Genomic DNA, 16,327 nt, shown 5'->3' with positions numbered 1-16,327 from the left:
GATTCTCTAATTATCTTGTTACTAGTTTTTATGCAATAAAAACTACTAATGTGAGGACTTATTTTACTGAACAAAGTATAAAAATAGGTTTCTGATATTTAATTTAGAAATCATACCTGTGAGAACTGTCTTGGCTCACTGTTGCCTGGGAATTTTGAGTGCAGAAGGACAGAAATACAGTGTATTCAGCAGGGATGAGTTCCTTGGGAGCACACTCCATTGAGGCATCTCAAATGCCTATTAGGCCCTCAATCAATCTTTAATGCACACTTCCTTCTGCTGAATTCCTTGCAAATGGAACTGTTCTACCTAAGTACCGAGTATTCTAGATGTTGCATGGTTTACTCCATAAGAAATAATCCACAATTTGTGGGATGATGAATATTATGTTGTTTTTTTCTTCTAAGGTAAGTATGGGAAGTATGAGTAAATAAGGTCTTGAAAATCTTGAAGAAATACAAGAGTCATAACACATGACAGGACCTGTGGGTGGGGGAGGAAAAAAAGGAAGGAAGGAATTGGACACATGCAGATGCACACAGGTGAGGTTGAGAGCATTGTATCCACAAAAAAATAGAAAGGTAAGAGAAAGGGATTTAGACACACAGTTTAGCTCTGTCAACCAAAATATCTGCCACAGTTTGTCGTGAAAACTTTCAAGGAAAAACTTTCTCTGGAAGCCCGAGAATAATGGTGCCTTTTATTTTGGGAAAAGGTAGGAAAAGAGTGAATGGATTTCCAAATTATTGGCATAAAGAGTGGAACAGCCAGGATTGTGTGCTGAAATCTTGTTAGCAGTCCCCTAAGCAATTACCTGGAAGCTTTCTAAATGTCTGTCAGTTTCTCAGGGATGTGTGTCTTTAAACAGGGATGCTGCTGATGGTAGTGATGAAGGCCAGATGGCATCTGGTGTGAATGTAGATGTTCCTGGCAGAGCTAAGTCTTCTCATGAAAATGAAGAGGCGCCTGATGATGAACTAGATGAATATGATTTGGAAAATTATGATCAAGAAGAATACACAGGTAAGAAAAATTCTAATGTCAGATACGCAGTATAAGTGAAGAACCTTTTCACTTTTTGTTGTACTTAAGACATTTGTATCCTAAAACTACACAGGTCTATGTTTAATATGCTGGAAATCCACATTTTTAATAATCTGTTTGTCCCAGTTTTGGAAATCATTTACTGAGCGAAGCACTTCAGTGTCCGCTCCCTGACACCAGAACCAAGAGCACGTTGTAAAGATTATTGCTCCCCCTGCTGTAGTGCTGGTGCAGAGCAGCAGAAGTCCTCAAAAGCACTAAGCAATTTAGCTTACTGACGTTCTTGCGTTTAGAACTTGGAACTTAATTTAGCCCACTCCTTTTTTACAATACAGGTAATACAGGTATTGGTACAGGAGTTTCTAACTTCACCTGTCATTGACATGTATTAAAGATGTTCTGAAATTCCCACCCAGGTGATCTAAAACTTGGAGACTCTTTGGCTACTCTGGCAGTATATGGGAGTAATGATAATGATCCTTACATCACTCTAAAAACCACTGTAAGTACCATAAAAATGTTAAACATCTTAAACAGCATAGACCTAAAAGTCAGTTAAATTTTCCATGCCGCCTTAGGATCTGTAAATGCTTGCAGTCCTTTTCCAAAGGTGTGCCAGATTTTTGATCAGGTGGAACTCTTTTCTTTTAAGGTTGCTTTGTGCAGGTCCCTCTACACATGTTTTTTATGTTTGAGTTGGCTGTTATGTGAAACTGGCTCATTATTTAACCGCACAATTCTGTGTGTGGTGTGGTTTGTCACCTGTCTAGTAGGACACAGAAAATGCTTGAAGAATTAACAAATCTCAGGCCACTCATGACCCAAATTAGAAAACTTCCGAGACTGCAAGACTTCTACACCTTTCACCAGTTTGTGGAAGAAACCAAATTGAGGTAGACTTAGGCTGAATGTCAAATTAGGGGTATGGCATAAGGAAATATGTCCCTGTTAAGCATATATGCACAGCATGCTGTGTAGCTGGCTGCTTCTGCCAGTGTTAGTTTCCATCAAGTATCAGATGGGGAACATCTTTGCAGGAGCTGGCTTTGTAGGAGCTCTGCAGGGAGTGAAGAAGTCTCTGGCTGTAGTCTAACACAGACTAACTCTGTCTACAGTGCTGTCCTGTTATGCAGCCTATTTATCTGTCTCAGGTGAACAGGGATGCAGCATGCAAGACGTGAAGTAAACCATCTATTCTACTTAACATCGGTATTGGTATGGCTAGGATATTGGGTCCTCTTCAGAAAAGATAGGGAGCAATTTCAGAGGATATCCCACAGTTTAGTTCAGAAGGGTAGACTGCAACTTGTGATTGACTTAATTTACATGGAGAGATCACATAAACCAGTTAAAAGGTGAGGTTGCGTGAGAAGAGTCAATGTAATCTAGAGAGCAGCCAGGAGAGACTGTGGTCATCTGGGGCAGGGTGATGGTGTAGGTGAATTTCTGGGACCTTTTCTAAGCGTAAGCATTTTATCATTTTTCTGGGTGCTGTCCTTGCTATACTGTTTTGGATTCTTTACTAAGCTAGTAAGATTGAAAGAAAAGAGGAGCTGTAGGCTTCTACCACAACATCTAGTTTGTGTGTCAGGGGACTTTTATCAAACGTGTGGTCTCAGACAAGGAGTTGTTATGGTGACTTCATATACTTTAATAAAGCTCAAGGAGGGAGGCATACATTTTACCTTTGAAATGAGGTCACTTACTGTGTGTACTTTGAGGCACTGTATGTTTTCTGTGTGTTCCACTGACTGTTGATGATTTTTCTTGTTCCTGTGTACCAGTAGAGGAGAGAAATGCTTTAAAAATGATTTTTGTAGTCAAAGAGGTATTTGCACAGAGCTTCAGAGAGAATGAGCTACATTTACTCTGTGTCAGAAAAGCTATCTTTCTTCCAGACAGAAAAAGTGAACATCTTTTTCTTGGGCCTTTCTTGCTCTACTCAAATTCTGAAAGAGAGTGCTTTTTAGTCTTTAACATGCATTTTATATTGGCTTTTGGTATTTACTACTAGTACTGTTGAAGGCTGAGTATTGTGTAACATTAAGTTGGTTAATTCAGAGAACTGCAGGACTCGATAGAATTCAAATATTGCAAAGATGTTTGCAGTGAATAAAAAAGAAATTAAAAGCTTGCAAGAAGTCCAAAAAGTCTTGTATGTGTTGTATATTTGAAGGATGGTACTCTATGTAAGACTATTGACTTTTATGTACAGTTCTTAGTTTTCCACTAACAAAAATTCCCTGAATGCCTTCCATTCCTCAGTAACAATGAAAATTAGATGAGATGTTACATCTGTTCTGGTACAGCTAAATGCCCAGTATAGCTGTAGGCAGCACTTTTTTTGAAATATTTTCCAGAAAGTAGACAATGCTTCAGTGCTCTTGGAATTGCTTCCTGGATGTGAGGAGCAGTTACAGTATGCTTATTGTGTAAAATGTTGTTACACTATATAAATGCTCAAGGCACGAGAGCACAAGGGAAATAAGCTGCATGTGTGGGCTCCTGGCAGTGATTGTCTTTTCAGCAATGGGCTGCATCATGGTAACCTCAAAATATGGTTTCACATTAAACATCTCTCTAAATCCATCTAGGTCCACATAAACAATCCTTCAGTCTATATAATAACTATTCAACTTCCCATGATTGAGTCTGGTTCCTGCCTTTCTACATGTACCACTGTGAGATGGCTTTAGGTGGGTGGGCAGCAGAGTGTTGGGTTTTGAGTGTTTTCTGTTATAGTTAAAAATTATTACTGATTCATGCGTAGTTTTGTGCATTTATGTGCTTTGTTTAATATCCACTGATCTACTTTTTGCTGTTCAGGATCAATATGAAGAGGAAGACTTCTTGATTAAGCCCAGTGACAATCTTGTCCTTTGTGGCAGAGTTGATAAAGACTACTGTAGTTTGGAGGTCCATGGTAAGTAACAAAGGATTTGTTCCTTACAGTCAACCTAGGGAATATGTCTTGCCTAGCCTGTGCCATATGGCTCTGTAGAAGCGGGAGAGGGTTGGTTCTTGGAAGGCTTTTTCTCCTCATCTGCCCTATGTGTTTTGTCTTCTTTCCTATGTCATGGTGCTTTAGCCTCTTTCCAGAACTTGAGTATTTCATGTGGTGTTACTGTTATTTAGAGGATAGTGCGTCTTTTCAGTTGTATAGCATTTCCTTTCCTTATTTCATTTCTAATGACACTTAGAAAATACTATGGCGTTTTTGTTCTCTGGACATACGATCTTTCTTCCAAATCATGCAAGCTTCCTCTCCTGGTTTGGTGAGCTTTCCACTGCTAGGAGTACAAGAATCAGTACCTTTATCATCGTAGTTTTAGAAGAGATGTTCCTTAATAAGCTCTGAATACCACTTGTTCTAAGGATGGTATTTACAAATTCTATTAACTGTGTAATTTTCCCAATATACACTTATAAAACAATAGCAGAGGCTTCTGCTGTTTATAACATAGAATAGCCCTGTCTTAGTTAACTGCTAAGACTACTTAGTTAACTGAAGACTTCAGTTAGTATTTGAACATCTGTCATATGCACTTAAAAATGGCACAGTGATTTTGTGTTTGTGATGCTACCATGTTATTAAAATAATTAATTGGTTTCTCTGCTATCCAGTTAGTAAATTCTTTTATTATAAGGAAAAGATAGTTGGCTAAAGGGAATGCTGTATTTAGCATATGGTTGCTTTACCAAAAGTCTTCCTGTATTTCAATCAAAACCTGCTAAAGGTAACTTCTTCTGTCTTCTTCAGCTTCCTCTAATTTGCAAACTGTTTGTCTTTTACCTTCATTTTCCCTTTGATTTCATCTGGAATTGATTCTGATTGTATCCTGATGTAGAGAGTGTTGGATATGGAGCGTCAATTTTGAAGTAATCGTAGAAACAAAGTTGTGTAGTATGCTAGGAATCAAGTGTCTAAGCTTTGCTGAACTTGTCTCTTCTTTATCTAAAGTACACAGGAGAATATTTGTTTGTTTTGTGTAATTCATAGGCCATAACATTAAGTACACATAACATTACTAGTCAGAGGCACTGGTCTCTAGGCTAAAACTCTGAACATACTGAGTTCATACTAGATCTCCTTGACAATTTAGCTTTTGCTACATCTGCCTTTTGCAGAAGTGGACTGTTCATAGTTGCTTGCTTTTCCTCTTCACTGATGTCTTGTATGTCTTTAATTCTTTTTCAGTTTATAATCATGAAGAGAACTCATTTTATGTACATCATGATATTATCTTGCCTGCTTACCCTCTAAGTCTGGAGTGGCTGAATTTTGATCCTAATCCTGATGAATTAGTAGGTAAATTACAAAGGATATTGTAAATGTCCATTTTTTTGTTTGTTTTGGTGATACAGTCATCTTAGTGATGCTGCCATCACAAGTGATTTTACTAAAACACTGACCTTATTACAAATAATTTATTGTCAATTAGCAGACCAGAACAAGCTCTTCTCTAATTTGCTTTATTTTCAATTTGCAAATGAAATGTTGCTTTTGTTCAACCTCATTATGGCCAATGCAGTTGATTAATTGTAAAACACACCAAAATTTATATATATATTAATGTATTCAGTAACCTTTTTCCTGCCTTTTACAGATTATTTTTTTTCCACAGTACAGGGAATGTGGATTTTATTTTTTGTTTGTTTTTTTCTAAAAAATTAAAACAAAACATGTGGAACTTTATACAGCTTCTTTGAACTGTTACTTGTACTGAAGGAGAAGGAGAGCAAGTAAATTCTTTTCTGGCAACATCTGCTGTCAGTTGATATTTTTCAATTGCTCCTCGTCAGTTATAAACATCAACTATGTTCAAATGGAATATTCTGGCACATAAGTTTTACTTAATCAAAGAAATAAGCAACAGCTGGATTGCCAAATATGCTGTTTTGTAATTCTAAATAAATGTGATTGCATTTGGGTTTCTGCTTGTAGGAAATTATGTTGCAGTGGGTAACATGACCCCAGTTATTGACATTTGGGACCTTGATGTAGTAGAATCCTTAGAACCAGTCTTTTCTCTTGGAGGCAAGAAAGAGAAGAAGAAGAAAAAGAAAGGAAAGAAAGTAAGTATTGCAAAATTGTTTATCTGATTGGATGGAGAAAACTTAGAGCCTTAAGGATAATATCGTTACTCCTTTTTCCTACAATAAAAATTTCATTAATAACCTGGTTTAATTCAGTCTGTCATGTTGAAGGATGGTATTTAGACAGGTTACAGAAGATAATGTCATGGTCATCTGCAGTAGGTTAAAACTGGTATTTTCCTGTGGTTCAGTTGAAAAGGCATAGAGCAATAAAGGGCAAGGTTGACACTAGTAAAATACATTTACTCAGAATTCACCTTGTTAGCTTTATCTACCTAAAATTTAAGCATATTTCAAGATAGTCATCAAAATAGTCTGAGGCGAAGGCATAGAGACACAACCTGAGAATGGCTGCATTTCTTTGTGGACTGCAGAGAAAACCTTAACCACCAAAGAGGAAGACTGAGGTTGAGACTGGATGTTATGTGAGATGAATCTGACCCTTATTTTATGCCAGAATGTACTATGATTTGTCCACATCCTTTGGTATGTAAAACGACTATGGAAGATGACATGACTTAAATTTGCTGGATTTGTGTGTAGTAGATGCTTTGGGAAGTGCTTAAAGACTCCCAGAGTAAAGAGGGGAGGTGGATATATAGCTAATCTTGGTTGCCTAAACAAAGGAGCGCTGCAGTGTTAGTCAGCTGAAGAACCTTTATCAAAGAACCTACTGTCATTGTGAAGGGGGTTGACTACTTCAGCTCTCAGACCTTCTAATTTTAAAAACAGTAGAGAAAATATCCTTGGAAGTGGTATTAGTTCTGTGAAACTTGCTTCTGAAAACTGCTCAGTTATCAGAATTGCTTTTGAAGATATCATTCATAAATATTACCTCAATTTGAAATGCTAATTGTTCTCTGTATGGATAATTAAAGCCTGGAATTAAGAGGAGAGGAACGGGGTGAGTTATGGGTGGTTTGCAGTTGCTGTCTTTGAAGCTTAACCATTTTAAATTAGAAATTGTAGTAGCTGGCAGTTAGAAGGGCTTAAAGCTCAGTTAATTTGAAGGAGTGAGAGGGAACTGCCAAGAGTGTTTAGAAAGAAGCTGAAGAAGCTGCACGTTAGCTGGAGACAATGAAATTTCTGCTACTAGACTGAAGAGAGTAACCAGTTCTGTAAACCCCGCAGCTGTGAATGGAGCAGTCTGAGATCTGGGATAGAAAGTGAGGTCCAGGTACTGAATAGACAGTTCTATCAAAAACCTTGTTGCAGCAAGTGAGAGTAATATAAAATATGAAGTAGTTTGTGAAGGCATTAAGGAATTCGTATTAATGTATTGTAATGCTTGATTTCTATTGAAACTGTAGTTTTCAGAAGTATTTATGTTGTATCTACATACACAGAGTTTATCTTCAGAAGAGACAGTGAAAGGACATACTGATGCTGTGCTTGATCTTTCATGGAATAAACAAAGCAGGTAAAAGAATACTTGAGTAACAGTGGATGGTTACAGATTTGTGTGTTTAACCGGGCATACGTTTTTCACACAAATTCAGAATCTTATGTGATACATAACATTGAACTTGAAAGCAGTGCTGAAATGAATCAATTCTTGAAACTACCTCTCTCTTTCCCCCTTTTTTTAACTAGAAGTCTTGATTTTTTAATTTTTTTTTAATTATTTTTTTAAACCTACGTATTGCTGCAGATCACTGTGTATTTGCAGGTCGTCCAGATGAGGGCAGGGCTAAGGCGAGTTTGAGCCATTTGATAAATCAGCTACACTTAAGTCAGATGCACAGACTGGAGAACCAGAGGGCTACCCTCATGTGTGCTGATCTGCGAATGACCTAAAACACCATTCCAGCAAATAGTAGTAGATTTATAGAAGGGAAGTCCTTGCTATGCTTTTGGGGTTTTTTCCCTCTGGCTTTTGCCCCTGAGCTGTGAACAGAAAAGATAGTGTAAAAGCCCTAATAGCACAGTTAGAAAAATGCCTCTGACCTTTGGGTTATCCTAGACAGAGACAATTCTTTGTTGCCTGAACAAACTAGCAATGAAGTGCTGCTATTAAAGCAACACAAAGCTGGCCCATCTTGGGTGAGGGGTCGGGGCAGTGTGATGACTGAAGTAAAGATGCTGCTGTTTTTATCAATAAGGTAGTTGTTAACAGTTCAGCTGTCAGAGGATCCTCAGCGTGGGCCTTGGAACTTGAAAGAACTTCTTCCTTGTATGTAACCTGAACTTGCCCGTTTTAGTTTGAACCCATTGCTCCTTGTCCTATCACTACAGTCCCTGATGAAGAGTCTCTCTCTGACATCCTTGTAGCCCCCTTCAGATACTGGAAGGCTGCTCTGAGGTCTCTACGCAGCTTTTCTTCTCCAGGCTGTAGTCAACTCTGCGTAGTCCTAATGAGCAGGTGTAAGCCTTCACTTGTAATGCTTTTTATCTAGATACTGAAGGAGGAAACACCTGTATAGACGTGCAGTAAACGTACATAGATTGCACTCTTAATTTACAGTGTGCTGCCTATTGTTCCTAAATTATACACATGTGCACAGAGCATGGTAGTGATCATTCTGTCTGTCTTACAGAAGAGTAGTTTTCACATATGTAGAAATGGTTGTCTGGTGATAATTTAGAGACAAGTAATGAAAATTAGAGCCACAATAGTTAAGTGTCTGGAATGCATAATTCTGTAATGGGCTGAGTTACAAACTCATTTATACTGGTAGATCTTTCAGGAAATTAAAATAGCCTCGAAGTAAGAAGCTTATGGGCCAAACAAGAAACTCCTTGGAGCAGCTTATATTTAAATGTTTTATTTGGTTTTTTTAAGCAAGATATACTGTGACAGCGCTCTATAAATAACTTTCTGCCTGTAGGTCATAATGATGCTACTGTAAAATGTTCTTACAGCCTTCACTATGCATTTCCTTAACTTTCCCTTATAACGTTGTTTGGAAGGACAGTGTTTCCAGGAGAATGTTAGCTCTTTCAGTCCATAACTCTTTGTTAATATACAAAGAATAAGGTGAGGGGGGAGCAGTTTTGATCAGAAACAACGTATTGAGGTAATCAATCTGGTTTTAAGAGCAGTAGAGCAATGGTAGTTGTACTGTGTATTTGACAGGCCTTCGGGAACGTTCTGAGGTTTTTTCTGATTAAAATTCTAAACTATGTGTTTATTGCCCTTAACACAGTTGGTCAAATTTAAGTTGAAATGTGGGGTCTGTAAACAAACTAAAATGTTACTGGTTCCTTTCAGCATTCAGTGAAGGGTGTACAGTGTTAAGTCCTCAGCAGTTAAATAAACACTTAGCTATTAGAGAGCAAAATACTTTAAAACCGGGTCTGTCTGGCTCTTGGCTGTATGTGTATGTAAGCAGAACTAAGTTGCTAAGGAAAGGAAATGCTTTAAAGCCTTTCTCACTTTGTTTTGTTCAAGAAATCTTCCAGAAATGATATTTTAAGTGGTGTCAGGGGGCAAATACAAGCAAAACTGTCAATGTTGTTACTATAAGTGTTAAATAATGTAATATAGTCTGTCTGTAGTCTTTACTTAAAACTTAGAATTACCTCCAGGGAATTATCCATCAGGCTTGAGAAACACAGTCTACAGTCCAGAGCTTACTCAATCTCAGAATTGGGCTTTGTATGTATTTTGGGGTTTTGACCGTTTGTTTGTATCTGTATTAAGATATTTAAAACTCGTTTTTTGTTCCGTTATCAGGAATGTTTTAGCAAGTGCATCTGCTGACAATACTGTGATTTTGTGGGATATGTCTGTGGGTAAGCCAGCAGCCAGCCTGATGCTACACACGGACAAGGTAAGTAATAATTGCTCTGTTTCTTCCACTGTAAAATACAGAGGAAAAATAAATACAGGTTTTCATCATTCAGCTTCTTGGCAGTGAACCCTTACAACAACAATTCTGTAATTTTCTAACAACTGTATAGAATCCTTTGAAGTTCTGAATTAGTTGCTTTTGCAAACAACACTGTATTTGCTTTTAAAAATGCTGTTTAACTTATCCTTTAGAAAGTTTGTGAAGATTTACAGCAGTTTTTTAAAATGCCTTTTGTGTGAAAGCTGAGATGGTTGGGGATCTAATAGTGCTGTAATAAGCTACAAAAAACAGGTCTCTGAGCATAGGTCAAACTGTAACTCTCCCTTAAAAGGAAACAGTGAGTGTCAGTGCTAGGTAAGAAAGGTTTAAAATAGATGATACTAAAATACCATAGTGATGGGTACTTCAGAAATGTATTAATCTCATAGTAATTAAAATGTGGACATTAGTTATTAATAGCTATAACCTTATTCTGCTGTTAAAAAAGTCAATGCCCTTGGCAAACTCCTGATTTTCACTTTTTGCTAACATCTGCATTTTTCCCCTAACTGGAAGCAGCTATTTTTTTATCTCGTCCAGTTTGGGGGGTTTTTCGTTTGTTTGGGTTTCTTTTTTTAACATCTAAGGCAGAAAGAGGGTATGTGATTCTGTTCAGTTCATTTATATATCAGAAAATACCTTGTTTCCACTGGCTGGGGGTGTTTGAAATAAATAATGTGGATCTCTTGCACTGTTTTATGGAAAGTCTGAGTATCAACAAGCTTAATAGGATGGTTTTTTTGGGGGGAATGTGCTGGCTTTGGGAAGTGGGGCTTGTGCTATTGTTTGTTTAAAGAAAGATCATGTATGTGCGCATTATATCTCAATGCTTATTTTTAAAAATAGAATTTTATCTTATCTAGGTCCAGACGTTGCAATTTCATCCATTTGAAACTCAGACACTTATTTCTGGATCTTATGATAAGTATGTCAGGGTAGTATTTTCCAATATTACACATAGGGAGATTTTAGTATTAAAATTAAACCCATTAAGTTGCCTCATGTTTTCTTTTTCATGTGCTTTTAACTGTGCCAAATTTGAGTAAGTCTGTTTATTTTTTTCCAGCAAGGTAGCCAGGTTAGTATGTGGCCAAAATGTGTTTTCCTTACCTCTTTCTCAGGACTAGCCAAACCCTTTAACCATCTGGACCAACATTTTCTGTGCCAGGTGTCTGCGCCAAACTGGATTTATTTCTTAATTTGGCCTTATGGCATTTTCTGCATTGGGAACGTGACACTGCTTATTCCTGTGAAAACCTGTGCAGGTCTTGCCAAGCTGTAGGACCAGGGTGGGTGCATGAGGGATTTTAAAATCCCAGTGTGCTCCCTACAGCCTCTATTAATAGGCATGCCATAGCCAGAGTTTAACGGGCTATCTCCTGTGACTGCAGGCTGGAGATGCTGTGAAATGGGTTGTGTCTGCACACTTTGACTAGCGCTGCAACTGCTTATAAGTACTTATAAGCCCTGCCAGCCAGAAAGTCTCCCTCTCTGTTCTCCCATCCCATAGGGTAACTGTTTAATTTTGTTCTGTAACTGTTATTATATTGATAATTTTTATTCTTTTAACACTTTGTCCTTGTGTTAAAGTATTTATAGACTTGTCAATCTTCAGCCATGCCTTTTTATTCTCTAGCTTCTATTGTGCTCTTGCTCCATCTGCTTAAGTGAAAGTAATGGAGAAAATCATGTTATTGCTGTTAAGAACTGCTCTGCCTGCTTTCCTCCCTCTTGACTTCCTTTGGTAAAAAGAAAAAAGTCCAAGTTACTTGATCTCTTTTTAGCTAGCCCTTTGATAGCATGGACACCTATAAACCAATTTACTGTCTATAAACTAGTAGTCTGCCTTTGTGCATTTTTTTCCTGTAAAGCCTCACAGGACCCCAGTGAATATTGGCAGATGCCTTCATAACTTAAAAGTCAGACCATTAAAAATTGCATATGTGCTAAAACTATTGTGAAATGCCAGATAAAAGAGCTGAGAAATCTAATCTCATCTCTCTGGTTTTAATTACAGGATAGAGTGGGAGTGGGTTACACTATGGATGTTGATTGTGGTGAGATGCTGTGAGAGTAACATTGTCACTCCTCTCTTGCATTCACATCCAGACTTTTGGGTTGGGACAGATTCTGCCACCACTGGTACATACCCGTAAAGAATCCCAGGGGACCCATTAACTCCCATCCACTCTTTCTCCTTTTTGGAGCAGCATTTCCCTAACCCCTTGTAAAGATTAATTTTGTATTTCTTAAAGCATATTTTAAAATGTTTGTGTATGTATCACAAATGTGGAAGATGTCCCTGCCCATGGCAGGGGGTTTTGAAACTAGCTGATCTTTAAGTTTCCTTCTAACCCAAACCATTCTGTGATTGAATCCTGAAATGGATTTCCTAATTAGTGCATGGTTTTTGAAAGTCATTACTTGGCTTTACTGAAGTGTGTTCATAATTTAGTGATATATTTGCATAATTATGGTCTCCTGTGTGATAAGTATCTTATGTATTGAGTAAATTCAAGCTCTGTTTGCTTAGTTTCAGTAGAACAGCTGATTGTAACAGAGATGAAGCTTTGAGGCATATGGGAAAAGCTTGTGATTTATCTGAGAAATTTTTATCTGTTGTTGACTTGGAAGACTAAATAGTGAAGTTGTTTCCATTTTAACTTTTGAATTGTAGTTTACGTGGACCTTCTATAAATGGCAATTTATAAAGTGTTTTACCATGATTATTCTTATTTATTATTTCCTCTCCCTTTTTCCCATAGATCAGCTGTGCTGTATGACTGCAGAAACCCACAAGATAACCATCGCGTGTGGCGGTTTAGTGGTCAGGTTGAAAGAGTAACTTGGAATCATTTTTCACCTTGTAATTTCTTAGTGAGTACCTGCTCTTGAATTCCTGGTCCGTTGACTGTTGCCATTTAATTTAACCTGTATTTTTGTGTTCATAATGTTTCTGAATCATATAATGGAGATGATGGGCAGTCGGACTGTTGGTGTTGCTTATTTTTCAAATGCAGTCTGTGTGAGGGTGGTTTTGGGTAGTTTTTTCAACAAGTGTGTAAGAGACCAGCTCTTTACCTGTCACCTTTATTACAGCAGTAGAAAAGCAATTGAGACTGATGCTTTTTGACTCCAGAGGAGGCATCTTTGCTTGTTGTTACAGTGTTCAGTGGCTGGGATATATTTTCCTTTGCATAGTTGCTCTTGTGCATGTAATGAGGCAATTGCAGCTGAGAAGTAGCTAATTAGAACGAAGCTCCTGTTTCAAATCAGCACTAGAGGGCATTGTCCTCCTGCTGGTGTAGAGTAAAAATACCTTGGGTTTGTCAAGATTTTTATGATAAAAGTTTTAAACAGAATTTAAAAACAAATACTTGTTATTACCTCAGTGGCTGCCTGGTTCTCTGTAACTTTTGTGCATATAGCCAACAAAAGCAGCTGTTCAGTTCTGTTGGGTTTATGACATAGATGTCTCAGCTGTGCACAGGATATTATGTAGCCACTGGATAGCTCCAGAAACTTTGGTCTGGCACTTAGGAGACTAAGGGCTCTGTATTCCATTGCCTAACAATGACAGCCAAGTGCAGCAGTGCAACCATCTTCAAAATAACAGTATAACAAATTTGTATATGATTAAAGCTTAGACGTAGATCAATGCAGCGTAGTTTAGGGTACATACAACAGCTCAGGCACTAGCTGGGTGGAGCCTGACTTTGGGGATGCAGACCTGTGTAGTGTAACATGCCCTACCAAGAAGTAGTGCAAGTCTGTCTCAAATCACAGGGATTTACTAGAGGGTGGGTGTTAGTTCATAGGAGGTTTTTTCCTAAATGAGTGACTATGGCTGTTTTCACAATGTTGTGGTTTCCTCAGGTGAGCACAGAGGACGGCTTTGTGTACTGTCTGGATGCTCGTTCTGATAAGCCACTGTTTACTCTGAAAGCTCACGATGAAGAGGTGTCAGGTAAACTCTGTGTGTGTGTGTGTGTGTGTGTGTGTGTGTGTGTGTGTGTGTGTGCTGTTTGTCCTCAGTGGCACAGCACATCTGGCAGATGTCTTTAACCCCTGTGACTGAGGTGGTAGTGATTCCTTGCTTAACAAGTAAGAGTTGTCCAGACTCATGACAAGTAGCTAGCATGTGAAACAAATCTGCCAAGAAGCTGTTGTAAGCAAAGTATTTTAACAACAGTGAACTTTTCTCAGTGAATGTCATGAATAAGCATGTCAAAGCAGATCTGTTCCCTGTGGTTTTTGGGGTGAGGAAGAACAAAAAACTGTGAAATCTGGTACAGGATTATGAACTATAATGTTTACCTCCTCTATCAGTAATTACTTTATACTGACATTCACTCTGGAGATGAGTTGGGTATGGCACTTGGGAAGCTTTTTACACTGCCTCCTTAAGGCTACTTTAATTATTTGATCAGTGTAGGAGCTTCTAAAAAGCAACTTGAAGCACCTGATTGGATGTCTACAATGAGATCTATGGATATGCCCCATTGTCTTGGACTGCAAAAGAGTCTTTGGCAAATGAATGAAGAAAACTACCCAGGGAAGATAGATAGATAATGTGAAGTAAGAAGCAGAACAATAGCATCTTTGCACTGTTACAGTTGTTGGGAGTAGGAGACAGACTGGGCTGGCATAGTATCGGTTTGCTGTCACTACAGGGAGCAGTGGTGGTGTGAAACTTTAATTATCATTTTGCTCCTTTGTGCTGGAACAGTTTAGTGTGAGGAGAATATTGGGTTTTTCATGACTTTGCTTCATACTGGGTCGTCGTCTCTGTGACATAGCAATTACCTGGTGCCATCACACTGCTGTATTCTTCATCTTCCAGGGCTACAGCTAAGCAGTCAGATCAAAGGATGCCTTGTGACATCATCTGCTGACAAACACGTGAAAATCTGGGATATCCTGGGAGACAGACCAAGTTTAGTCCATTCCAGGGATATGAAAATGGTAGAGTAATACTGATTTCTTATTCCAGGAAGGTTTATATGTCTGCCTATTCATTTTCGTCTAGCTTGAATCTTGTTTTACCTAACACAGTATCTTTTAGGGAAAAAAAAGTCACACCTGTGTATTCTGGGTAAATCACTGTCATTACAGTGCAGCATTCAATTCAACATCTAGTTGGCAGACCTGAATACCAGATAAAACGTTCTGAGTAGAACTGTAGGTGCTCCCATGTGTAACTTCCAGGTTCAAGACAAAGGTGTGATTCACTGTTTGTAATTAGCAGCTCTCGACTTTAATTTTGTGTCTTTACAAAATAAGTTTCAGGAAACTTAGAGAACTTACATTTCATAAAACTTGCTTGGGATTTTCAGATGACAAATTCATTTTAGGATGGTGTTTTTAAACAATCCTCCTCTTTTTTCCCTCCCACCTTCCCAGGGTGTTCTCTTCTGTGCAGCTTGCTGCCCTGACCTCCCATTTGTTTTTGCCTTTGGAGGAGAGCGCGAAGGGCTGCGTGTCTGGGATATTAGCAAGATTTCTGCAGGTAACATCCTCATTTCTTTGGATCTTGTTATGCTCCCCTTGCCTCCAGGGTGTATTTGTATATTCAGTGATGTATTGTGGCTCTGAGAGAAATTGTAGGTTAGTATTTTTAAATACCCCAAGGCTGCATGTGTGTTCACATTTTCAGCTTCAAAAAATGTGGTTTTTTTTCTAACTTGGGAGACCTGTGTTTGCCACCTGATTTTCTTGTAGCTGAAGTGTAATACCTGATTTCTTGTAATACCAATGTTTTACTTTGTTCTTAATGTTCCTGGTGTAATCAAGTATCACATTCTTGAGTACCTGTAGGTATAAAAGTGAGGACTGGGTTTGATAGGTGATGGTAGCTACATGTAACTAAATGGTGTGAATTTCTGGAGAAGGCTTTTAAGAGCTTGGTGGAAACCAGAGAGACTACAACCAGAAATTAATTATTTAAACATAGTGTTTTGTGCTACAAACCTCATCCATTTCACAGTACTTAGGTGCAGGAATTATGCACAGGGAAACCTCTAGAGATGCTCTGGAGGAGAAATAACAGGACTTGTAATTTAAGTATCATATGCAGGAGATTGTTCTGATGTGTAAGCTTCAACTCCCTACACAGGTAAGGGGAAAAGCTCTGAAACTGCACCAGGTTAGGATTTACATTCCCTTCCGTCATGCTCACCATGCTCCACCTGCTGTACTTCTTTTGCCTCTGGGATAATAACATGTGTAAGCAATCCCCCATCTGTGTTGCAGTGAATGAAGTTTTTGGAAACAGAGAAAGACTTGTGCTGGCAAATGCCAACTCTGCGGCCAGCAGTAGCAGCAACGATTTGGAGACAGCAATGGAGTCATGA

At 38.4% G+C, this 16,327-nt stretch overlaps 1 protein-coding gene across 1 annotated transcript; it reads left to right on the top strand.

Annotated features, from left to right (window-relative positions):
- The first annotated feature begins 899 nt into the window (after positions 1–899).
- PWP1 (PWP1 homolog (S. cerevisiae)) lies at positions 900–16,327 on the top strand. The gene is made up of 13 exons (XM_010020923.1): positions 900–1,023; positions 1,461–1,546; positions 3,871–3,967; positions 5,243–5,353; positions 5,990–6,120; positions 7,488–7,561; positions 9,818–9,914; positions 10,838–10,899; positions 12,740–12,851; positions 13,851–13,941; positions 14,818–14,939; positions 15,378–15,483; positions 16,227–16,327. Exons 1-13 carry the CDS (start codon positions 900–902, stop codon positions 16,325–16,327), a joined length of 1,314 nt encoding a protein of 437 aa, XP_010019225.1.

This window comes from Nestor notabilis, unplaced genomic scaffold (assembly GCF_000696875.1).
Source record: "Nestor notabilis isolate BGI_N333 unplaced genomic scaffold, ASM69687v1 scaffold10628, whole genome shotgun sequence".
Classification (NCBI taxonomy): domain Eukaryota; kingdom Metazoa; phylum Chordata; class Aves; order Psittaciformes; family Psittacidae; genus Nestor; species Nestor notabilis.
Note: the sequence above shows the minus strand (reverse complement) of the source record. Positions and strands in the feature narration are given on the sequence as shown.

Bases quoted from the DNA above. Each gene is read 5' to 3' on its own strand.
- PWP1 (XM_010020923.1), top strand. From the start codon at position 900: ATGGCATCTGGTGTGAATGTAGATGTTCCTGGCAGAGCTAAGTCTTCT. The intron at 6,121-7,487 runs GTAAGTATTGCA...CTACATACACAG, and splicing joins AGAAAAAGAAAGGAAAGAAA to AGTTTATCTTCAGAAGAGAC. The intron at 10,900-12,739 runs GTATGTCAGGGT...TTTTTCCCATAG, and splicing joins ATTTCTGGATCTTATGATAA to ATCAGCTGTGCTGTATGACT.